The 25818-nt window shown below is 38.8% G+C and overlaps 1 protein-coding gene across 1 annotated transcript; it reads left to right on the top strand.

Moving 5' to 3' along the window:
* The first annotated feature begins 114 nt into the window (after positions 1 to 114).
* On the top strand, positions 115 to 24098 carry rnf207a (ring finger protein 207a). The gene is made up of 17 exons (XM_034689817.1): positions 115 to 125; positions 942 to 1074; positions 1313 to 1457; positions 1744 to 1825; positions 1920 to 1995; positions 2578 to 2703; positions 4271 to 4317; positions 8703 to 8775; positions 9424 to 9492; positions 9837 to 9905; positions 11905 to 12011; positions 17057 to 17234; positions 18078 to 18263; positions 18428 to 18479; positions 18571 to 18688; positions 21344 to 21427; positions 22643 to 24098. The coding sequence occupies exons 1-17, from the start codon at positions 115 to 117 to the stop codon at positions 22686 to 22688; spliced, it is 1602 nt and encodes a 533-aa protein (XP_034545708.1). The 3' UTR covers positions 22689 to 24098.
* The last annotated feature ends 1720 nt before the right edge of the window (positions 24099 to 25818 follow it).

Genomic DNA, 25818 nt, shown 5'->3' with positions numbered 1-25818 from the left:
TTTCTATGTTTCAAAGGCACTGATGAAAAAGGCCTACTGTTGCTATTTTAAAGCAGCATACATTTAGTTTTTGAAGCTTTACACATATGTCAAATGGTTTGGGCAATGTGTACAATGGCGCTTAGGTCAACATTGCGTGGAAACATAACACAAAAACATTTCACTTAACACAAAACATTTCAAAAAAGGGCAGAAATACAAAACAGAAAAACACTTCAGATATTTGCATTTGTGAATTTTCTTGGCATCTTGTGAAAACTTTTTGTGTTTTTTAAAGTTTTTCTGCCTTTTTTAAATGTTTTTGCAATTTGCAAAATATTTTTGGCATTCAGGTAAATGTTTTTTAATTCAGGAAAGTGTTTTATGAAATGTTTGTGCAGTCGACCTTCAGGCCATTAAATTTCTGTACAGTTAGAAGGAATTGGTTGTCAAGGATATTGCTTGTTTCTTTGGAAATGTCGTGTGGTAAAATCACACATTTTCTTTAAAATTTGTGATGGTCACTTCTAGTTTATATTCTTGCTTGATTATTTGTTCCTGAGTCTTGGGTTTGTTGTACATTGTGGTTTTTCTTTCACTATTTTCAGCATGTTTGGTTATTTTAGGGAATGTGAGCTGGAATTTATTTTCTTTCTTTTTCTTCATTTTATGACTTTCTTTATAAAGAATGGTTTGTGATCTATCAATAATTAAAAGCGTGTCCCCAATACATGCTTCAGTGTGTTAAACTATGTTCTGATTTCACTTGTTACCTTTTTATTTTGTTTTGTTGTTGTTTTATCCAGTCAAACAGTTTTTATAATTCCCCATATATCTCAACTCAAAGAAAAACTCAGATTAATCTGTTTTAGACTCATTTAGCAAGAAAAATCCTCATTTTCTCTGAACAGATCACCCAGCCTAGCTGATCATCTGTCTCTGTCTCTCTGTATCCGCCACAGATACATATCCATAGTAAAAGGAAATGGCGCCCTCCCTCCAGAGGATCGACTGCTGAGGTTCCTGGTCGACAACAACACGGAGGCTGAGGAGACGGTGCAGTGTGCAAACTGTGACAGGGAGAATAACAAGAAGGTGAGACACATAAAGGCTGATAAAACTTCAATAGAAGGTGTTGTGAAGAAACGGAACTTTATCAAGTCTCAGAAATGATGTGAAACCAGACTTCAGTGCAGCAGAGAGCCCATGAGTCCTGCACTGTTTCATGTGTAAGAGAAATAAGACAGAAACAAAAACATGTCAGTTCATGAAGAAATTTGAAATGCCACACCAAATGTCACAATTATTTCTCTTTTTGTCTCTCACTGTGTAGGATGCCGGGTTGATGTATTTCTGTAACACCTGTAGCCAGCCTCTGTGCAGCGCCTGCAGGGATCTGACCCACAAAGCCAGAATGTTTGCCCACCATGAAATCGTGTCTTTGGCTCAACGCACCAAAGCCAAACACAGGAACTGCTGTGAGTGCCACCTGTGATTTACTCTGGTAGAATTACTTTGTTTTAATACTCTTGTTCCAAAGCGTGTGTTCTTGAGGTGTGTCGTTTGTCTGCTTTACTGTCTTGGGCAAAGAAAGACATTTACTGACTGCAAAAAAACATTTCACTGAACCCTAAAAATATGTAACTACACTCAAAAAGGTAAAACACAATGATATCCTCATACTGAGAACATTTAAAGAACATGTTCAAACATGAAGTTTCTGTGTTGGTCATCGAAAGCTCACAGGCGTCTCTGTCCCCACAGTTCTCCACGACGAGCCACACATCCTCTTCTCCAAAGAGAAGAAGTCCATGCTGTGCATCAAATGCTTCAGAGACACTCAAGTGTAAGTGAACCTTTATTTCATCCTACACTTAGTTTATGATGTTCCTCACTTTTCACTTCAGCTCAATAAACTTGTTTTTGTTTGTTTACCGCAGGGAGAGCCGGACTCACTGCATCGACATTGAGACCGCGTACGTGCAGGGCTGTGAGATGTTGGACCAGGCCGTTCTGGTGAGAGAGTCCAGTGTGTTCGTACATCATGAATAATTCAGACACTCAGCGGTGATGGTGATGATAGCGTGCAAAGTGATGCAGGTTCATCACAGTGCAATTTGAATACATAAACATATGAATGAGGACTGTTTGTTCTCTAATATTTGGAGCATTCCTGGATCAAATAAAAATAATTTCCTCTTTTTTGTTTTTCATACTGGAAAAGTCAACCACGGTTTGGAGATCTGGCTCCTCTTCATCGACAGATCAGAGGTTAACACAGGTTTAAATCCACTGCTAGTTTAAAAAAACATCTTTATCATGTTCAAATCAAGTCAAAGATTTTATGAGTGACACTGATAATTTGATTATTTTTGAGCAGACTTACATCAGTTATAATGTGGTGCAAACTGAGTAAATGTTGAGAGAGAGAAGTGAGAGAAAGGAAAATGGAGAGATGTTTGACAGTCTCTCGATTTCTTCCATATGGGATAGACTATCTCAGCTAACAAGTGGCAGAGCAGAAGCATGCATGACATGTTATTGACAGTAAACCTTCTCTTCTTCCTCCTCTTCCTCCTCTTCCTCCTCCATCTGTAGGTGGTTAAGGAGCTGCAGACTTCAGCTCGAGAGGCGATCCTTCTGCTGAGAGCGATGATTGGAGAAGTGTGTCTGAATGTGGAGGAAGAGGAGAGCGCAATCTGTAGTCTGTTCAACAGCTTGCAGGTTGTATAATGATCCTGATGTGTTTGTTTTTTTACTCCTAATGTTCCAGTGAGGAGAATAACTCCTGCACGATGACTCCAAACCACACAATAGTGAATTAAGGGCCTGAACCATCAAATAATATTGGACCTTCTGACAAAAGAAATTAAATACAACTTGTCATATATGAGTTTTAATTTGTATCATATTTGATACATCAGGCATTTTGGTGCAATTTTGGTGCAAAGTTTCTTATTTTTAAACAAACTAAAACATAATAAAAAAACATTTGGCCTATTAAACTTTGAGTTTCCTTCAAAATTTTCCCGAAGTAATTTCAAACCTAGAAATTATTTTTTTCCATATTGCATGGCAACGTCATAGATATTTTGTATCTACTACAAAACAAAAAAACTAATTTATTGTATATTTCTTCTCTGCATTGTTCAGTTTTAGTGGAAATCAATGAGCAAAAGACCATTATTTACTAGGCAGTTACTGTAACATTCAACCAGTCATCAATCATCATGATACAGCAGGTTACATATATGAAAATACAATATATGTTTTAATATCTCAATTTCTACTCCAAATATACCTTATTATGTCATTTAAACATGTCCTTAAATAATAAAAATACTGTATGTTGCTTTATGGAATAATGTATGAAATTTAATAAAATTATGATTCACAGATCTGCAAATAAATACCTGCTGTATCAATTTTGATACACACATTTTCAACATGGTTTGACTATAGATAAGTAATGAAATATTAATTAGTTTTACATTGCATCAATCCAGTAACTATTCCTCTTGAAGTTTCAGGAACAATTTGAAAGTTTTTTTCATCCAAACCTTTTCAAAATTGGTAAAAATATCCCTGAAAAACCTTGAGTGACGTCCTTCTGGTGCATGAATTATTCACACATGGTGGATTATCAGTACACTGCATGTATCTGATTTTATTCATCAAGTTATTTTGGAAAAAATATATCACCCTGATGATGTAGAGCTCTTAAAAACTGGTAGGGGTTATAGGGTTCAGTCATTCTAAGTGCAAAGGAAAGTCAGTTAGAAGAGCGCCTAGCAGGAAGAGTTAAATATAGATGTTATGTCTGCTTCTGTTCATGCATCTGTGATTGTTTGTCTCATGTACTTCCATGTTTAAGCCTCCCTGCTCTGATGAATCCTGCTGCTTGGGTTTTGCACTATAATTTAAATAAGGATGTCTTTATTTGCAGAAAAATTTCGGACACAATTTTGCAAAATAATCAAATTTTCACTTTCATAAATATTTTCACAGAAACAGAAAATTAACTCTTCTAAGCTAGTGTACAGTAAGTGGCTCCATGTGTCTGCACCTGCACTACTCTGCCACTAGATGTCTTTGCTGTCCTAGTTTGGATCACTCAGCGTGCACTCTCTTTGTATAATGAGGCATCAGTAGAGCGGACGTCACACTGAGGACTTTACTCCTCTTTTCTCTGCACATTGTTGAAAATTCATCAGGTATTAGAGAGCTCAAGGCCATTTTCACAGCAGTGCGAGGAATAAAAGAGGCTGATCTCTCTGTTCTCTCCTGACAGGAGAGACTAGCAGAGAGGAAGAAGATCCTCCTCAAAGCAGCTCAGAGGTAAAATGAGACAAATCAACATGTTCTTTGTTGTTACTAAGCTTGTGCCACAATATTTACCAAATTGAAAGCTACGATCCTGCTGCTGTCACTGGGTCACTTCATACTTTCCCATCATGCTGTGCTGCAGTCAGGGCGATGAAAAGCAGCACTCTGTTTGCTCTGGAGTAATCTCCCCTCTCACCAAACACATTATCTTGACTGAATTTCTTTGCTCTTTGAATTAAAACCCGTTGGATTACAGGTTTGAGCCGGTGAACACAGCTTGCTCCAGCTCCCTATCAATGAACTCACTGCCAACAGAAATGTAAAATATGTAGATTATAGACTTCATGAAGTCCAAAATATCAACAGCTGCTGCAGGAAACCTTGACACAGTCTGTGCATGCACACCTCTTTAAAAACAGGCCTCGACTGAACCTAAGGCCTGATGAAGAATTAGCAGCTACAGTCCATGGTGGATCTTATGTAGTTTGCATTGAACCTTTTTAAAGACAGTCTTGAAAGCTGCTTCAAAACACTTCACCAAGCTTTTCAGCTGCTGCATAGGTCAGCTCTTATACCATCATGGTATTTATATTGTGCATAATATCAGTACAGAAAAGTGTTAGCATGAGTTCATTTTCTTCTTTGATATAATTTCTTCCACATTTAGTCTCAATCGAAGCACAATATGCAGTTTATCTCTGTGACTAACAGGTTATTTGCTTTAGCACTCTGCAAAACTCAAATCTAATCTAATCATGTTTATTCCTCTTATCTCCAGTCTAATATTTGTAAATTTAGAGTTTTCAGGAAGCATAAAGACAAATATACAAACACTCTTATATTCAGTATAGTCAGTCCCCACCTTCGTCTGAGCCCCAAAGCTGAACAATTAGACAATAAGGAAAATAATAGCTGAATAAATGGCTGAGTGAATGTTGAGTACGTGAATAAGAATACATAAAATATTTAATATAGTAAGAAGAATTAAGCAAACTTGTATAAGGACAAAGGGTTGGAATCTGTTACAAGAACAACCACCTCTGAGCTGACTCTCATTTCCAAACCCTTCAGTTCAGACAATTACAGACAATCAGACAAGTTAAAGCCAACATACTTACATTCAAACTGCAAAACCTCAAAAGAAAGCATGTTTTTTCTCTTATTTCAAGTAAAAAAAAAAATCATATTAGATTCAATATAAGTTACAAACAACTGAGAAGTCCAGGACGATGTCTTACTTCAAGATATTTCAAGCCAATAATAAAAACTTCATTAATTGCACTGCAATGACCTTTCAAAATATGCATCACAAAAGTTCCGGCAGCTTTTTTTTCACTTATTACGAGGAGTTCAGGAAGGATCTGTTTTTCAATAACTTTGGTTTGGTTTGAGTTTTTACAGTGTGTGTTCATATCAGATTAATATTGTTATAAGTGTTCCTGTTTTCAGACTTGTTTCCTAAACATACAGTTCACTAGCAAGGACCACGGCACACAAGGATATGAGTTTAAACATTTAATGAATTATTTGTGCGTAGTGTGGCCCAGCAGAAGGAGTCTCAGGATGGGGGTCTGTCTCAGCGTTATCCTGCCAGAGCTGGTCTTGACCCCAGGCTTTACCTGGAATTAGACAAGGGCATAGAAGAAGCGAGCACAAGTTGAGTAGAAGGGGATAAGGAAAAAAGGTTATTTGATGTATAGAGTAAGGGAAGGGAGGGGGGGCTGAAGAATCACAGACTAACGGGTGGAGTAGGCTGGCTATGTTTACGTAGGCTTATCAGGTGATTGAGGATGTGGTTTAGGCGTGATCCTGCCCCCGAATTTAGGTTAACACCTTAACTTTATTTCTCTTTAGGACAACTACTGCCAGAAGTTCTTGAATTAAAGCTGATGTACCAACATCCAAACGCTACAAACACTTAAATCTCAGTGTTGTCTCGTTTCTAATCTTGTCAATGACTTCATTGCGAAAACACAGCTGTAAATGCAGCGGGCAAAATGTTTTTGATAAGAATATTCCATCTTGTTTCTAGAAATGTGTCAAAGGGCATTGGTTTGTTTCTCATCTATTTTAACTCATTATCAGTGCCGTGCTCAGAGGGGGGTGATCCCTCTCCCGCCTGAAAGAAATTGTGCTTAAGTGCCCTCTCGGATTAGATTAAATATTACAAATTGCCCTCTCTGGTGCGCTTTCATTAGAAAATGCATGGATAAGTGTCCTCTGGATGCCCCTCAAATGTATACAATGCAAAAAAAGTGCACTCTGGATGCACTTCTATTGAACTTAATGTTGAAAAATACTCCTGGATGCATACAGACAATAAAGAAGTGCCCTTTCCGTTCCTCTTTGGTGGATTGAATGCATGAAAGTATCCTTTGGATGCCCCTTCAGTGAATTACATTTGAAAAAAGAAGATATCAATAGTGTTTTTTTTCCTATTTCATAATTCCATTTCCACCATGCTCAAAACTTTCTAGGGGAGGACCAAGTAGTCTAAAAATATGATTCCAATGCAGAAGTGCTAAAAACTGCAGTTCATCGAGGATCCGCTTGAGGCTTGCTCCGGAAGAACCGGAAACCACATACACACCCATTCAAAAAAGATGATCTTTACAGCAGAAATAAACATGTTTACAGCCTGGTACAAAAGACGGGTGTAGTCTGGATAGCTCATTTCTCGATCGACACACACTGTACAGAGGTGAATTTTTTTCTGGCGCTGCAATTCCGTAGATATTTAGACTATGAGTTATCTAATGTTAGGCACAGCTGACTTGTTTGACAGGCGGGAACACTGTAGCTGTTGGCGAGGAGGCTCAAAGCCCGCCTCTTTACGTCACACCTGCTCGACAGCAGTTATGTTGAGTTCAACATTTCCAATATGGCTGCCGCCGACGATTGGCCTCATAACAGCGCTTCAGGAACAGATGGGTGACATCACAGATACTACGTTCATTATTTATACAGTCTATGGGGAGGGCCCCCAGACCTCCCTCTTGTTACTGCTGCATCAAAACATTGAAATTCACCGTAAATTGTGAGTTCCAGGGGTTTGAAAGGAGGTGCCCTTTTTTTGAATACGCCACTGCTCATTAAAATAAGTTTTTGCCTTTTAATTGCTTTCAATATAAATGTAACACTGTATATCTTGAAATAGGATGTTATGTCTAGATTTGAGAAATTAGACAAAAACACTCAGTGAAAATTTAGTTTTTGTTGCGAAAAAAATAAAAATAAAACAAGATTTAGAAATCTAACCATGAAGGATATCTTTCAGTTGGATTGCTCCATAATTTCAGTTCAGTTAAATAACAGCTACACTATACAGCATTAAAACAGGTAAAATATGAAATGTTAAAGGGTTAATGCAAAAAACATTTGCCTAATAAAGCAACGAAAAAAAGGTGTATGGGTAAAAGAGAAATATTAAGCTTACTGACAGTCTTTGCAGAGATCATGAGAAGTAATATGATCCTGCAACAGATGATACATGTTAAATGTAATGTAATAAAATGTAACTATGTGATCAAAAGTAAAGCTGAACTGTAAAGTAGAATTTCCTCGAGCTGTCAGCAGATAACTTTTTCATTTTGATAATACTTCCTCATTTTAGAGCTGAATTATTTCTCCTCTACCTACTTGTAGCAGCTTTCATCTTCAAAAAACTGACTGTAAAGTGATTAAAAATGAAGAAATTATAAAAAAGGAAAATGATATCCATTAATTTAGCATCACATAACAAGAATCCAGCCAATATAATAATTAAAAATGTTACAACTTCCCAGCGGCAATCATTAAAGTTTGATTTAGTGTCATCCAGGGTTTGTAACTAATTAGTCTCCTGGAAAAGTGATCGCACATCAATTTAATTTTACATAAGATTAACGACTGATCGCTGAAATAAGAGAAAAATTATCTTTGTGTGTTTCCTCTCTGTGATCCTGGAGAGGCCTTTTCTGAACACGAGGAGTGTAACAATCAGAGAGCGAATCATCTGCATGTGTGCATGTGTGATTGAATGAGAAGCATTATGTGAATGTGTGTGAGTGAGTGTATCGTGTTGCAATCCGTAGGGATCTTTAATGACATTTTTCGTACCCGCTGTCCTCCATCTCTCTCTCTCACTCTCTCTCTCTCTCTCTCCCTGGTTGCCTGGAAGTCGTCCAGTGGCTGTGTTCCCGGAAGGGTGTTAAAGTCTATTTATGTCTGTCTTTGTGTGTGCGGCCTGTGTGTGTTTGTTACTCGGGGAGAAGACAGATAGATTAGCCTCTGGAAATATGGAGTATGTTGTTTGTGCTTGCACCTCCTGAGCTGAGTCCTCAGAGTATTTCAGCAGACGATGATATGGATGTGTGGCGTTTAATGCTTTGTGTGTTTGTGTGTTTGTGTGTTTGCAGTCAACATGAGGAGAAGGAGAGAGCACTGAAGGAGCAGCTCTCACACCTCACTGCCCTCCTGCCAACCCTGCAGGTAGAGTACAACAGAGACCTGATAACAAACCATAATGATAAAACATGGCATGTTTTTAGATGAACTGATCATCAGATCCTCTGCAGAAGTAAAAATATAAAATCACACCAGAGCTCCTCGCACAGGTTTTTAAGACAGTGATAATTTCATATTTCCAATATTTTAATTGTTTTAATTTTATATCTTTTCTTGTTTTTATTCTTCCAACATTGTTTTATTTCCTTTTATTTGTCTTCCTCACATTTTTCTTTTATCGTCTTTTACTTTCTTTCTCATTTGTAAAGCACTTTGTAAAAATATATATATATAACAAATATTATTACCTTATTCTTTTTTAAACAACACCTGAAAAGTAACTGCAGCTGTCAGTTAATTGTAGAGGAGTCAATGGGACAATATTTCTTTCTTTTAATGTGCAGCAGAAGAATCATTTAGCATAAAACTTTCAAGCAACCGAATATTACTCACCCCATCCCTGCCTTTACCTCTTTACTTATATTAATGGAAATGAAAATACACTTTGATTAACACTTAGTTCTATGAAGTGAGCAGTTGCAGGATGATTGTAATTCCATTTAATCTCAATCTCAGTCTGATGGTGTCTCATATTTCTTACAGCTCTAACCTTTTAATCTCTGATGTTTTCAGGTCCACCTCGTCACCTGTTCAGCCTTTCTGAGCTCGGCCAACAAGTTTGAGTTTCTGGACATGGGATACGTGAGTGCACTTCAATTACAAACTATATGTTATCATTATTGCATCCTGTAAGGTTTTTTGTTAATATAGAGTTACACTGCTTCAATATAAGATACTCATGTTGGGTACAAAAGAAGAGGCGTGAAGGTGAGTATTTAAATATAAAGAAAAGAAGAGGATTGATTTTGTAAAGTGATTTAAAACTCTTCTAAAGTAACTGAATCTGCTGTATTCATGTCTCAAATAACTCTGTGTTTACTCTGAGCGCTTCAGTTGGACTGAACTGGTGTTTTAAATGGAGTCGTATCGTGTGCTCGAGGTGAAACAGGTCACTGATTCACAGTTGGATGTTCTTGCTTACGCAGCAACTCATGGAGCGGCTGAAGAGGATTGTAAAGCTCCCTCATCAACTGAGACCGGTGCAGAGCAGCAAAGTGAGTCTGAGCAGAACTCATGCAGAGCTGGAAAAGGTTACATTCAGAATGCAATCCACTCCTGCACCCCGCTGATGAGTGTAGTTTCACTTGCTCCCAGTGCAGTTTCACCAGGTTTTTATTCGTGGCCCAAAAGCCCAGAACCAATTTCCTCCTAAGACAGACGAGTTCCTGGAGGTCTGATAGAACCTTTATGCATTCACTTAACAGGAACAGCACATAAATAACAGCAGTATGAGCAGGTTAATGGTACAGTTTATAAAAAGGAACAAGGTATAAAAAAGTACACCAAACTTTTTAAAGGCACATGTAGGAGGATACAGAATGAAACTCTGCAGAAACTCATTGAAGAACAAACAGATACAATCATGACAATCTGAGCAGAACAACAACAAAACAAACGAAAAGAGCAGAAAACTTTGTGTTTCTGCTTTTGTGGTTATTGTAAACTTCATAGAGAAATTAAGGTCCTCCAATTCTTAAAGTCTGCTAAAGTCGAGCTCTATTTAAAAGGAGTAAAGTAAACCTTCAGTCTAGAGAATTTTAATTTCTCTGGTGCAGATAAATGAGTGCAGAAGTGCTTTTTCTTTTCACTCATCACATCTGAAGTGACAAACTTTGGTAGAAACACATAAAAACTACAAAAAGCAGTCGGTTTGTATGCTATTGACAAAGTTTCAGTGCTCTTTTGAACAGACTCTACAAGTCACAAGACCTTTTTTACCAAATATATTTTGATCATTGTTTTTCCCGTGATCAGAGCTCATGCATTCTGTGTGTCTTTATTCACTTCCAGTGTTGTTTTTTTTTACCAGCACTCAAAAACGCAACTCATGGTTTAAGAATCCTAAAGGCAGTTAGTTTATTTTTTATTTCTTCTTATTTAAAGGGGCAGTGCATATTAATGAACATTTCAGAATAGCATCCATGTAAGAGATGCAACTATACCAGAGTTAGCCATAAGGCTCATTGTCATCTGTAGTCCCTGACAGGTCAAAACCGAGTTCATACGATAAATGACAGATGGAAACAATACATCATGATAGCCTGACAATGAAAACACAGTACATCACAAGAGCAAATAAAATACAAAAATGAAAACGAAAGGGGACTGTGCATTCGCAGTGAGGGGTCCGACACTCTGGAAAGATCTGCCAGAGGAGATCAGGTCTGCGGAGTCATTGATCTCTTTTAAATCCCTTCTTAAAATATACTTGTATTGAGAACCTTTCCTGGTTTTATCTGAATTTCATTTCATTTTATTTGAGTTTAATCATTTTAAGAAATATACATTAGATGAGTATTGTTCCTTTGGAGTTCTTTTAGGGGAATTTTATTTTTTTAAATATGTTGAAAAGTGCTCTATAAATAAAATGATTCTTATTATTATTACATAAGATATAAAAAAAAATTACATTTAAGCACATTAAAGTCCCATTCAGCATAATGGATTGATATATTTGGATATATCTATCAAAGAGGGTAATGTGTTTCTGGGATGAGGACTACATTTCCCATGAGCACCATGGTAAAGAAGTGGCCCTTGCCAAAGCATGCATTTGTTGATTTTTATTTTTTTAATTTTAGGTCTTTATTTGAACATGTAAATCAAAAAAAGAAAATCACATGAGTAAAAGCTAGGGGGAATAAAAGAAAGAAAAATGAAAAAAATTCCATCAGCAAGCACTGAAATATGCAAAATCACACAGAATGCATGATCCATGTTGGTAACAGGTTGAGTTTTTATAGGGACGTGGGAGGAGTGGTGTGCAAATCATGCTCTAATTTAAGGACCATTTTTGGACATTTTTATTATAAATATAAGTGTTGTGTGCTTCAGACGTTCTTGGTAGTAACAGATTGTCAACTCATTTTAACTCAAACTTTATCTGGCAACTTAACAGGCAGGAAATTGCATAGAGAAAAAATGTTAAAAAGCACAAACAGAGGTTATTGTTAAGCATAACAATTAATATTTTGTATTTATGCCCTCCATCAGATCAACACAGACTACAGGAGTGAATTTGCTCGCTGTCTGGAGCCTTTACTGCTGCTGGGTCAGCGCTGCCCTATATCTGTTTCTGGATCTACAGGTGCTGCAACAAGGTGAGATCATTAACCTGCTGCCAAATATCATCCTCATCATGTCATCACTGACTGATCCCTTCCTCTGAGCTTTGATTTCACAATGAGCTTCCACTGCCTGATCATTGCTGCGGCATGTTGCAGATCCTTCCAAGAAATCAGGAAGTCTGGGCTGAAAATTTCACACATGCGAGGCATCCAAAGTCGAAATCCCCAAATGGTTTGCAAGTACAGATGGTAGACAGCGATGACTGTAGCGAGAGGCGCCGTGCTGAGTCCCACTATGGCAATTATTCTGTCTGTCTGTGAGCTATGTACTCTGATATGTTTGTGTAACTCACCTTCCTGTGCAGGAGGTTCACACATAGGCTGCAACCCTGGTCTAAAGCTGTGGTTTTGTTGTGGTCAGGCTGGGAACAGAGGATGAAATTTATGAATGAGTGTAAGAGGGTTCAGTGTTTGGTTCCTCTTAGTTGTTGCACTAATTAGGATGCAGAGATGCTGGGAACAGAAAATCAGGGTCCTCTGTCAATGCAACCTGGCATCTAACTTCATCCATTCATTTGAGAAAAACATCAAATTTAAAACACTTATTTCCAAAAACACCATCACTGCTGCTCAGAACAAAGAGCTCTGTCCTTTCTTCTACCCGTCCCTTTTTTCCCAACTGTTCACAGGTCCTTAAGCCCACCCACTAATGCCAAACATACTGACAACTCTCTCTTCCAACTTGCTTAGCGCCCTGCCAGTGCAAGATGCAGAGTGGGTGGCAATTGGTGGCTGCCCGTCTGGCCGGCTGGTGGGCTGGCAGGCTGGCACTATTTTTATCATAATTTCACAGAACTCTCCAGGATTCATCTGGAAGTTGGCATGCAGGAGCGGTCGGGCTGCTTTGTTCCTGCCAGGCTGCTGATGTCACAGCTTTGGTTATGGGTGAAGTCTTTAGTTGGCGTCAGTGATGGGAGGACGGAGGCAGGACGTGCAGAGGAGGACATGTGTAGAGAGAGGGAGACGTGTTTGAGACAGGTCTGCTGATGCATCAACACAGTGTGAGAAGGCAGGAGTAAGAGCTAACCACACCTCAGGTAAATTTGATTGCAGTTTATTACCTAGCTAGGGGGAGTTTATTCAGGTGCTGAAACTGGACGTATCCTAACTTTTAGAAATTGTAGCTTTGGAAGTTTCTGATGTCTGTGTTGTGGTTTAAGTACAGTTTGTTGAACAGACTTTATCAGGAGTGTGCAGTCAGCAAAATAATTTCTATCTTGCTTGAATTTTTGTTTACGCCATTGTGACATTTGAAGATGCAAGTCGCTACAAAATGCAAGTCCAGTTTATCTGCAAAGCTCTTTCAGCACATTTCAGCTGCAATTTAAAGTGCTTCACTCAAGACATTAAAGCATTTAACAAAGAGCATGGAAACACATTATGAAAGCGCATTTTAAAAATTATTGAAGCTAGTTATTAAAAAAAATACTGTGGCTGTCATTAATGATGTTAAGGATTTAGATTTAACTGATTATCAAGTCTGCAGATAATGCAGCTCTAAAGCTTTTCTGCTTAATACTTTATGTTTTCAGCTTTTTTTAAATTATGTATTCTTAAAAAATATATGTTGTACAGATTTACATTTTTCCAGACTGCAGATATTTTTGTTTGGTTTTTTATTAATTTTTGGGGTCTGATTTGTTGGTCTGTCAAGCTATTTTATGTGTTGATATAAACTACCTGCATGTAGAGAGCTGTAATTCAAGGCGCTAAATAAAAAATGTATTGAAAGAAAATCAAACCATTAAAAAGCAGATGGATGATAATATAAAAATAGCAAAAGACTGAGGCTAAAGTATGTGCAGTGTTGTAATTAAAACAGTATATTTCAAATATTATGCTCATTTTACCCTACAAAGTTGAATGCATTATATTACAAACATGTTCTTGAGACCTCTGCATCAACAGTGTGATCCTTTTCCTATACAAACAAATTAATACAAACACAAACGAGTGCCTGCAATGCAGTGATAACCCAGCAGGGGTTAGAGGGCTTGCCCTAGAGGACCCCAAAATGACACATCAAAGATAGAGGTCGTCCTCCATGACCCAGATGCAGTTTTGCTAGATAATTTGGACAAATGTTTAAATACGATAAATGTTTTAAAAAAAATGTATATATATTAAAATAATTGAAATTATTCATAGCTATTTTGGGGGATTTTTTTGTCTTTTAAAATATATTGTATTTCTTTATCTTGCCTTGTGTGATTTTATGACCTGTTGGTTTTTATTTTGCTGCCGTTATAAAGCCCTTTGTAACCTGGCTTTTGAAAAGTGCTCTAAAATAATAATATACATATATATTTTTTTATTTAAAAAAGGTTCGGGCAAGTAAAATATTCACAATACTACTAGTATTTGAGAAGAATAAAAAACATCAAGAATTATCAGAGTTTGACGAGCTTAAAATTGTGTTTATTACATGTGGTTTCTTTGTTAGAGACTGATACAGTGTGCATACAAACTGCGAACAGCCATGCTTTGATACCGCAAGTATCGAAGTGTTTTTAACGGATGCTGATGTGCAACATTCGTCCCTAGAAAAGCTTTTGTGAGATTTAAATATTAAGTTAGAAGGGGAAAAGTAAATTGGTTGCAGCAAGACACAATTAGACAGGAGGACAAGTTTTTTGCTGGATTCACCAGGATTTGGCAGCTATGTTAAGATTAGGGATGTCTGACAAAAGTACTTCTACAGGGTAAGAAATAAAAACACATGATGTAACCAGAAAACTGCAAACCACAGACGTGATGTGTCAATTATGATATAAAAAAAACTCATACAGTACATGCAGGTTAGACTTCAGCCTGAATAGATAAATGAAGCATGACAACTGACAGCTTCTGATAGATCACTGATATATATCAGCCCTAAACCATTCAGTGATTTACAAACCAGCTGTAGTATTTTGAAGCCAGTGTAAAGACCTCCGACCTGAAGTGTTGTGATCCACTTTCATGGTCTTAGCGAGGAGTCTGTAGGCGGCCCTCTGACTCAGCTGCAGTTGCTTCAATTAGGTTTTCAGGAAGACCTGTTACAACACGGTAACAGTAACATTTGACACACGTTTCTGAGCCTAGACTGAAGAGGAAAATGGGCTTTTCCTCACAGTGTTATATTTAAGAATGCTGCACACATAGTTCAGTCTGTCACTTGTCATGCTGTTGTGTCTAATTCATCCTCCATTACTCTCTAAAAGCTCCTTCCCCCACTTCTTAGCCTCTTGTGCTGGATGGAAACTGAGCAGGGATTGGTTCGGTTCCATCTGGCCGGCTCTTTTTTTCTTTGAATATTTCACCCAGCAGAAGTGAAGTTTTGCAGCCAAAGTTCTGCCATGCAACTGCTGCTGCTTGTATACTCGCAGTTTGTCTAATTGGCTGTGTTGGGATACAACCTGCATGCTCAGAGGACACAACAGTCATATGGCAACCTGAGAGGGATGTACTCACATATAGGTTATTGTTAAATGGCCTCGGGGCAGTTATGCTGCTCTAGGCTTGAAGCCAAGACTGCGGTCCGTCTGGAACAAAGATAAATGTGTGTTTATCTCGCTGTGATGTGGACACATACCTCAGTCCTGCTGGTGAAGGTGATGGAGAAGTTGAGTGATTTCAGCTGCAGTAAGTGCAGAGATTTGCTTGTGACACATGATGTGTACACACACGTACACAACCTTTATTTAATGGGGCTGTCTTATCAGGGTTAGGATGTCTTTCAATTGCACATGATCGGCTGGATTAAAGAAAAAAACAGAAATAAAACTTGTCATTAAAGCTCCTGCAAGAAGTTTTTTAATGCTTATGAAACAAAATTAATTAATACGTATCCCTCGATATGACCTAAAACAACAAATAACATCATTCAAAATAACAAACATGCTACATGAGTGATACATTTGACTCTTAAATACAGCAGGTTTTTATGTAAAAAAGGTTCCCACAGCTTTAAAGAGCTTTAAAAAACAAAAAATAAGTTTAAATGTTGGATGTCAACACTAAACGTGGGCGGAGTTTTAAGTTGTGAGATAAAACGTGGTTGGAGTAATCCCAGAATGAGACCGGAGGCTGCTCTTAAAGGTTTATTCAAAAAGTCATCCATCCATCCATTTTCTTGCTCTTATCCGGGGTCAGGTCGCAGAGGTAGCAGTCCAAGCAAATTGACCCAGACGTCCCTCTCCCCAGCAACACTTTCCAGTTCCTCCTGGGGTATCCCAAGGCGATCCCAGACCAGGTGGGATATATAATCCCTCCACCGAGTTCTGGTTCTTCGTTGGGGCCTTCTCCTAGTTGGACATGCCCGGAACACCTCTAAAGGGAGGCGTCCGGGAGGCATCCTTATCAGATACCCGAACCACCTCTACTCTCTACTCCAAGCTCTACTCCAAGCTCCCTCGAGATGTCCGAGCTCCTGACCTTATAAAGTCACATGAGAATTAAGTGAGAGGCACACGAGGTTCGCTCAATTTTGACATCACAGATTGGTGATTCTCCTTTGTGTTTTTAACTTTCACTATGTTAATGTTTTGGTGTTTTCTTACAGCTGAGTGAGACATGGGTTGACGTAGTGCAAAACACAAACAATGTGCTGAGGACTGGTTTTGAATCAGTCACGACCATATGGACGCATATCAGCAGCGTTCGTGCATGTGAGTGGGGGCGTCGTTTTGGAGGAACTCCGAGGGGAGGGGGGAGAGGTTAGGCGGAGTCCTGAGGAAATGCTACATTCAAATTCGTGCTAGTTTTCCGTGACTACCAACCCTAGCTTTAAAGAGACCGTACCTGAAATCTCAGAGAGAGGCTGGAGTGAGGGTTTTCACCGACACCAGGGTGAGATAAATAAGGAGTTTCTTTAATGTAAATAATGCAAAGCTGCTGAAGAGGTTTCACAGAGTAAATATAACACTTAAAATGAGCAGCTTTAGAATGAGGCTCTAATTGCCAGGGGTACGGTCAGAGGTTAGCTGGCGGAAATGTTTTATTGATGGTGGAGTTATTATTTTTCCCTCTCCCCTCAGGCACCAGTCCCCCCTGTCCATCTCCTGCCGCTCTCCCTCTCTCTGTGAGATGCCCCTGGGCTCGGTGCTCGGGCGAAGGCCCACCTGTCACAGAAACATCTGCACCAAAGTCCTCCTGGCTGAGGGGAGGGAGACGCCTTTCACCGAGCACTGCCGCAGCTATGAGAACACCTACAGGGTGAGTGATGTGTGGGATGTTTACATTTCAACATATTTTGCCCTTTTAATCTAATTTTGTGAAGCACTTTGTAACATTGGCTCTGTGAGGCTGCATGTAGGAGGAACTGTGCTATGTTTTGCAGGTTTTAATGTTTAGACTGATTACTTTATATTCACAAGAAGGGAAGAAAAGCACCTCGACATCACTGTTTGGTGTGAGGACCAATGCTCCCAGCCTGGTGCTTTGGTCGTCACCATCTTAGGCAGAAGTGACCACTTTTTGAAGTGAGGGTAGGAGTAGCAATGGCGAATGCTAGGCTAGCTAGGTGCATCTATAATTCAGGGTAACCCACCCCCGTGGAAGCAGTGGGAGACATAAAATATAACTTTATAAAAATTAGAAGTCTTTTTGCAAATGGTCTGGTTTGCACCTGTAGGTCACAAAGATGCATCATAATTAGTTTTAGTCCTTTAGATTGTTAGTTAGAAAACCCTTACAGGAGCTTTAAACTAGATCCAATCATAATATTATTGCCATCCCATGAAAGTAAACTTACATATTTAGTTTTACAAATCACTATGTTGTCGGGAAATACTTTTGTTTCGTAATTTTCTCTCACATATTTTCTTAGTTTGATGTGCAGGGTTAGTATTTAGAAAACTTGTCCTGCTCTGGAAAGCCTCGAAGTGAAACAAAAAAAGGGCAGCAGCGTGACTCTCTGCAGAAACTCATCCTCAACCTGTCAAGTGGGCAACACGTTTTTCACACTCAGATACACTTCACCAGGCAGCAGCACACTCCACACCTCCTGAGTATCATGTCTTATGAACTGTGTTCGTGCGTCTGTGTGCATGTTTAAAGACTTTCCAGACAGAGATTCAGAATCTGAAGGACCAGGTCCAGGAGCTGCACCGAGACCTGACTAAGCACCACTCCATCATCAACACAGATAAAATGGGAGAGATCCTGGACAGGTCGCTGCACATTGACAGCCAGCTATCTGCACAGTACTCCACAGTGGAAACTATGAGGGTCATGTTTGAGGAGGTGCGTCAAGTGATACCTTGATGGTCTGACCTTCAGTGTGTACCTGCCTCTGCAGGCCGGCTCAGACATAAACATTTCTACTTTTGTCCTGAGTCAGAACCTCCAGCTGCATACTAACAAGACGCTTTTCAACCATTTGTAAGTCTTTGTTTACTTCCTCACAGGTCTGGGATGAGACTTTTCAGAGGGTCACTAACGAGCAGGAGATCTATGAAGGTTTGTCTTTAAATGTGACATTGCTAAAGATCTGTTCTACACTTTTTGTTTCTCTAGTTTTCATTTATTTTTCTGTGTTTATGGCTTTCAGCCCAGCTTCACGACCTGATGCAGCTGAAGCAGGAGAACACTTACCTGACCACCATCACCAAACAGATCAGTCCCTACATCCTATCCATCGCCAAAGTCAAAGAGAGACTCGAGCCCAGGTGTTGTATTCAGAGGATATTTTCCCCTTACATTGGTTGACTGATGACAGTGATTGGGAGGAAATTTACCACATTCACATGGAGGCTGTTTTTCTCCGACATCACTTTAAGGGTGGAAACTTCAAACGCACACATAATATCGTATTACTGTGTCAGAGGCTATAACTGGTATAAATGTAGGAAATCTGTGATATAATTATCATAATTTTAACATTTTTGGTTGAACTAGAAACCATAAAACTATGTTTATTGAAAAACCAGAGGGACATTGGACCATTTTCCAAGTAAAACAGTGCATTTTTTACCTTTATAAGCTGTCCTTGAGCAACAGCTGATACTAGTATTCAACTCCTGCCTTACTAATGTCACATTAACAAGAAAGTGAATCCCTATGAACATTGTGTAATCTAAGATTTTACTCATTTACTGGATGCTACAATAGACGACACGCCTCCATCTCCACTAATGGTAAAATACTGGAGCCAAAATTCCAGCTCTATGGGTGCTGACTTTTAGTGCTGGTGATGGGTTTTGGAGCCAAAACATGCACAGAAGTAATCTGGCTGGTGGAGCTATCGATTTGACCTCTGACCCCCAGCTAGCCAAATCACTTTCTTGCATAGGTTTGTAGAGAACACTCATGATTAAGGAATATTCAATGACTCCTACGTTTTCTCTCTTCGTTCCTCCACTACTCTGATAATCCAGTAAAGATCACTTCAGGAGCCTCCATTTATCATCACAGCCATCAATTATATCGTCACATCTCCTCCTTTAGGGATCAAGTAACAAATTAAAACTAAAGTTCTCTGAAAAATGAACACTTGGAAATAAACCAGCGGGATAAGAATTAACTATAATGACAGAAAGCATGTTTGGGAAAAAATAATGTGACATTAAATTTAATTTAAAAGTTTCAACCAAGTGCCGTCTGTTATAATGAGGGAGCCAGGTTTTACGACCTTTACCTTGGCAAGTCATCACTTTTATACTGTTTATGATCTGACCTTTTCCTTTAGTACGGTGTAATGATAACAAATGGTGTCTTAGATTACTAGCTCAATAGCTAATGATAATATCTAGTTACTGTAAAGAATGCTAACGATGCCTGTGTACTGTCTGTAGCTAAAATGGAAGTCTAAATTGTCTCTCTGTATTTTGACTGCATATTGCCTTTTCAGTTGCTGATCAAATCAGGAGCATTGAATAAATATTTATGCAATAGCCAAAAGAAGCATGACTTATAAATGTGTGAATATGATGGAAAGAGACTCTTGTTGCCTTGAAAGTAGCCTTGATCATCACTGAAGTCAAAGCCAGTTTTTCTCAATTTAAAACCACTGGAAATCCCAAGTCATAACAGCTTCCTAACCTTGTTATTTGGAGTCTTACTTTTACCCAACAGTGTGCACCTCAAAATACTGAAAGTAAGCCTCCATCCAAATTTGAGAATTTAACTGGCACTGGGATGCATTTTGCATTTTATGCTTCAGTATTTTAATGACATTTTTGCACTTAATTATAATTCTATTTAGAAAAATAAGTAATTAAAGTGACAATTGTTATTCATTTTTATTTTTATTTTTTTGATATTTTTCAGATGTCAGACTAGACACTGCATTTTTACAATTTCAAACACATTTTCTGTGGACTTCTGTGGACTTGCTCAGTTATTCAACGTATCTTTGCAGGTATATATTTTCCATAGAAGCTGCTTTTTTTCTCTTGAAACAAATTAAACTAAAGCGAGTAAAGCATCAAAAGCAGACTTTCATTAATCCATTTTTTTTATTGTCAACTGATCCAGTAAAAGACCAAAACCATCAGTGAGTTATTTATTCTCGCTGAGCTTACTCCTCTGCATCGCAGAGCTTCATTGATGCCAGAAAACAAACAGTCGCTGAGCTCCATTGTTGCTCTGGCTGACATGTTCTTTCATTACCGTGAACATGGACACCGTGGTTTATCTTAACTCAATTCCACAAACACTGTTCTGCTGCAGTAAATACTCACTGGAGCAGCAAATTTCCATCAATCTGCAGCTGAAAATAATCCAAAACAAATGCAAATACTTACTGATGTCTGCAAAACCTGGTAGAACCTGCAGCAACCAGCTGTTGAAGTATTGACCGTCTTTGGAAGATAAATCTACAAGTTTATATGGTTTTGAAGGTGTAAGATGGAACATATAGGAGTGATAATGCCTTAAAAATGCTGAACAGATTAGATAAATTCTGTCGAGTTGTGTTCTTACATTAGCCAAATTGTTTTCATGAATGTTCAACCTATATAGGAAGACCTGTTATGCTGCTTCGTTTTCAAGTAGGGCTAAACAAAAACAAAGTTCAATACCTTACTTTGTCTATAATATAATTTTCTTGACAAAATTTCATAGTCAGTTTTGTGAAATAAAGCTCCAATGATCTCGTAGTATTTTCAAGATTTCATCAAACTACACCGTCTGTAATTTTACTGATCTTCAGTCAGACTAATGAGCTGAGTGCCATGGACCAGAAAGGATATTCAGAAGTATCCAGATTAAAATAACTTGTAACACATTATTGTATCATGTTCGATTTCCTTATGATTAGAAAAAAAACATGCTGTTAAGTGTGCTGAATACTTACCAAAATGTTAAAATGTATCATTTTCCAGGCTTCAGGAGCACAAGGAGCCCCATGATGACCGCACAGAGACGATGCTGAAAATCTACGAGGACGGCAAAGACAGTCAAGACAGGTAAACTTCGTAAGATTGTCATTTTTTAACAGGTAAAATATAATATCAGTCTTTTTTGATAGGGTAACATTTAGTGCAAACATCTCCCTTAGCTTAGCTTGTAGGAAATTCTGCTTTTGCGCAAAGTGTGTAAATGTGTGTTTTACCAGGTGCACCTGTCACGGGGCTTGCTTGAGGTGTATATAAGGCTATGTACTTAGGCTTCTGTGTTGGTACGCCATAGGGAGAGTGAGTAGATCTGGTCGACTCGACACAGAGGTATAAACCAGGCTTAAGTGTGACACTGTTTCACCATCAGTGAAAAATCCTCACAGTTCCTTTAAAGCTGAAATGACTGAAATTAATATTGATGCCTCTTAATGACCCACAAAAGCATTCAAGACTATCAGTGCAAAGGTTCTTTGTATAATGTAATGTAATACACTTAACTGCTGCCACAGGGTAGGTTTTGGATACGAAAATTTACAGTACACTGAACAAATAGTAAACCAAAATCTGCAGGACCACTTTGTCCACAGGGGGCGCCAAATCCTACCGCTACATGCATTATGTTAGAAGAACTTTGTGACATAGTTTCACTGCAGGTCTCAGGGAGAGGAGTCATTTTTACAATGTTACAATGTCATTTAGCAGACGCTTTTATCCAAAGCGACGTACATACGAGAACAAGAACAACACAAGCAAAGATCTAGACAAGAGGAAACAAGATCAGTACGAGTAACAAAGTGCTTCAAGTCAATTTGGGTGCAGGTACTGCCAAGCAGTGTAAAGGCAATGCACAAAAGTAAGTAAGGAATTTTATTTTTTTTTTTTTTCAAAAAAAGGAACATCTACAATGAAGCAACCAAACAATTTAACACCTTCCATTATCATCATCAACAATTAACATCACCACAATAATGACCAAAGTACCAAGTGCTGGGTCATTTTTACGTTTTGATATTTCATGTACAGTACATGTTGTTAACCTTCTTTAGTGGCAGGTCTTGTTAAATCACTTGTCGTATATTTGTTGCCTTAAAAACCAGACCAGCATTTTTTGCATATTGATGATTTAAAAAGTTGTGATAACAATGACCTCTAATATATGCTGAAATTGCATTCCCAGGGTGAGTAGCAGCACTATATAGAGAACAGTGTAACCAGTCTGTCATGACACTATCGTTCATTAAGTACACGTCCTCTTGAAACACCTTATTTATTTTGTCTCGACAGTGATAACCAGACGTGTGTCACGGAGCAGGACAGAACAACCGCCTGATGATGCTCGAGCCGGGGGAGAGCTCTGTCAAGACGAGCCGCCCGTGCAGGCTGAGGGTCTCTACAGAGACCGCCAGCCACAACGAGATGCCTTCATAAACACTTCATTTCTGTCCCCCTCACCCCTCCTGTGCTGCAGTGTGACTCGATTTAATAACAAGTCCAGTGGGGGATGTTTGCTCCTCTGCTGAAAGATACTATATCATTCTCTCAGCAGTGTGGAGCTGTCTCCATGGATGGACACTAACTGGACGTATAAACATGAAGATCAAAAGCTCACTGCTGTCAGAGCTGGACATGTGGAGGCTCCTCGCCTTAAGATAAACATCATAGAGACTCTACTCTGTTGTTATTCGGAAGACCTGGACTGCTTTCATGAGAAAAAAGGAGAGTATGATATCTAATTTCCTGGATTTCAGTCTGATGCTGTGTCTCTTTTGCAGCTTTTAAATGATAGAAGTAAGCAGAGAGTGTGAATCATTGCTTTCTCTTCTCCAGCTTGTGTGTAAGTGCTTTCTCCCAGCTCCATTCATTGCATAAAACCTCTCTTTTTTTTGGAGTTGATGGATGATCGCACAGCACGATCCCCCTGAAGACTGTTGAACCGGTGTGACAGCACAGATGGGACACAGCAAACGTAATGATGTGTGTGCCAGTGTAGGTCACATGTTGATGTATCAGTCTTCTGAAACGATGACGTCTTTTCAAGGATGGTGTCTGTATTTGGATTTCTCCCTGCCTCGCAGTTCACATCCGCATTCAAAATGTGGAAAGTGTTGAATTACAGAGGTGTGTGAAAGTAACTGGCCTTGGCTTAACCTCGATCTCCTGGTACTTTCTCTGACTCCTCACTCTTCCTCAACACCTCAGACGAACAGGGCAATATGTGTTACAGAAGAAAATACAACATGAATTCAAACATGGATTCCTTCTTCCATCTTCATGAGTTAAATTAAAAGATCTGAGACTTTTGTATGAAGATTTTCTTCCTTACATTTCATCCAATAAACTGGCTGAAACTCGTGTAATTCAGCACAATTTAAAGCAAGTGTGCAGATTTTATACGCCAATGCAATCTTTTTACTGTGTACCACACACCTTTCTTTGTAGCAGGGTTTATAATGCAGCCTGTGATTTTGAATAATATACTTTTCAAGCAGGATGATGAAGAAGCTGGAAGCAGAGGTTACTGGCAGGTTTGGTTGTGACAACATTTGGGTTGATCCTCCAATTCTCAGAAATTAGATAAACTCTGTATTATATGGCAACAGTGGGGAGGAAAAACTACCTCTGAACAGCCAAATCTTCAAGCAGAAGACTGTGAATGACCACACCCCGAATTATGCAAATTGACATAGAACTACAAGCCTTTGTTGTACTTTCATGTGCTGTATGAAAAAAAAAAAAATCACACTGTGTATGAATAAACGAATTAGCTACTCTGACTACACTGATTGTGACTGTTTTGAACCAAGCTGTAAACATGTTTAATTCTCCTGGGATCTAAAGGGCTTCCAGGGCTTCTCCAGCCAGCCTCAAGTGGACACTTGAGGAACTGCAGTTTATTTGCACTACTGTATTGGCTTCATTTTCCAATGCCAGAGGTTTCTGTTTCGGTCTAATATTATATATATATATATTATATTATATAATTGCATTTGGGGTCAAACCCTCGAGTCAGATTTCTGACTGCTCAATCCTCAAATCTTTCAGTATCTGTCACATTGCATTGTAGAGCATTATATAAGCAGAACAGAGGAGAACAGATTGACATTTTTAGGAGCAGCAGGATGATTGGTCAATTGAAGTTGCGGCTAAAGGCTGGTTTATACTTCAGCATTGACCCTTCTCAGCCAATGCGGACATGAGAATTACATACTTGTCCAGCCACGCTATGTTTTCGGTTTACTTTTTCACAGCAATTCTGAATGCATCATATTCATTTACAGCTGACACATGTTGCTGTTTATCATACAGAAATGATCACGGGGGAGAATAAGAGAGGACACGTCAGAGGAGATAAAATGTACGCCTGATTTGCAGCGATTTTGGAAGTGGTGTAAATGCAAGAAATACAAGCTGCCGAGCGGCCGATCACAGAGCTTGCAGTCCACATAAGACCTACGTGTAGTCCCCATAGAAGTATAAACCAGGCTTAACTCTGGTTGGTTAAGCGTTTGAAAGAGTTAACGCCCATAATTAGCTCTTAGCTCAAGAAGGACAGAGATGGGGAGCAGGATTGACAATTTAGAACAGATCTGGGACTTACGTGCAAAGAAAAGTCCAGGACACAAAATGGGTTTCTTTACTTCTTTACAGTCCAGAGGTCAGACACAGCAAGTCAGTCTGCGAAGGCAAACAAATCCAGCAAGAACAAATCCACAAAATCCAAAGATCCAAAGGAAAACAAAGCTTGAGAGCAGAACACACTTGCGTGACAGTGACAATCTGGCAGAGGGTAGGTGGAGGCACAATGGTATATACAGGCTAGGTTAATTGCAAAGGAGGCGCAGGTGTGTATGGAAAAAGGCAAGAAACAGAACAATGGAAGGAAGTAATACTAGACACGATACCAGAACATCAGGGTTACACAAAAAAGAGGAAATAAATTAAACACACATGAATACAAACTACAGTAAGTATAATATTACAACAGGATAGACAAGACTAAAGAGTGAATCAATGACTGAATGAGTACGAAACAGTCTTCCTGCTTGAAATTACCCTGAGCTTCATCTGTATTGATAGATTTTTTGATGGTAAACTTCTAGTTAAAGTCTTTTATATTTGATCAGTTGGAGGAGAAGCTGATGTGATGTGATCATATTTTTGTTCAGTGTATTTTCCTCTTGGTTTACCTCTTGCCTTCTTCGCACATCAGTGTCAGCTGCATGATTGAAAGCGTTTGCCCTGCAGGAAATCAGCAGGTACCTTTACATCCCGTCTCTTCCTCTTCCTCCTATGTATTCCTTTAATTCAATCTTGTCGGTGCTTTAACTAGACGTCATGTTTAAACTGACTGGAAGTGTAACATAAATATATTTAAACTCCTGCTTCACAGGCCGGAGGATCTAAAGGAGCTGCCATATATCAGCGGAAAAATGTAAATTTGCGATGATATCAGGAAATAA

The sequence above is a fragment of the Notolabrus celidotus genome, chromosome 1 (assembly GCF_009762535.1).
Source record: "Notolabrus celidotus isolate fNotCel1 chromosome 1, fNotCel1.pri, whole genome shotgun sequence".
In the NCBI taxonomy this organism is placed as follows: Eukaryota; Metazoa; Chordata; class Actinopteri; order Labriformes; family Labridae; genus Notolabrus; species Notolabrus celidotus.
Note: the sequence above shows the minus strand (reverse complement) of the source record. Positions and strands in the feature narration are given on the sequence as shown.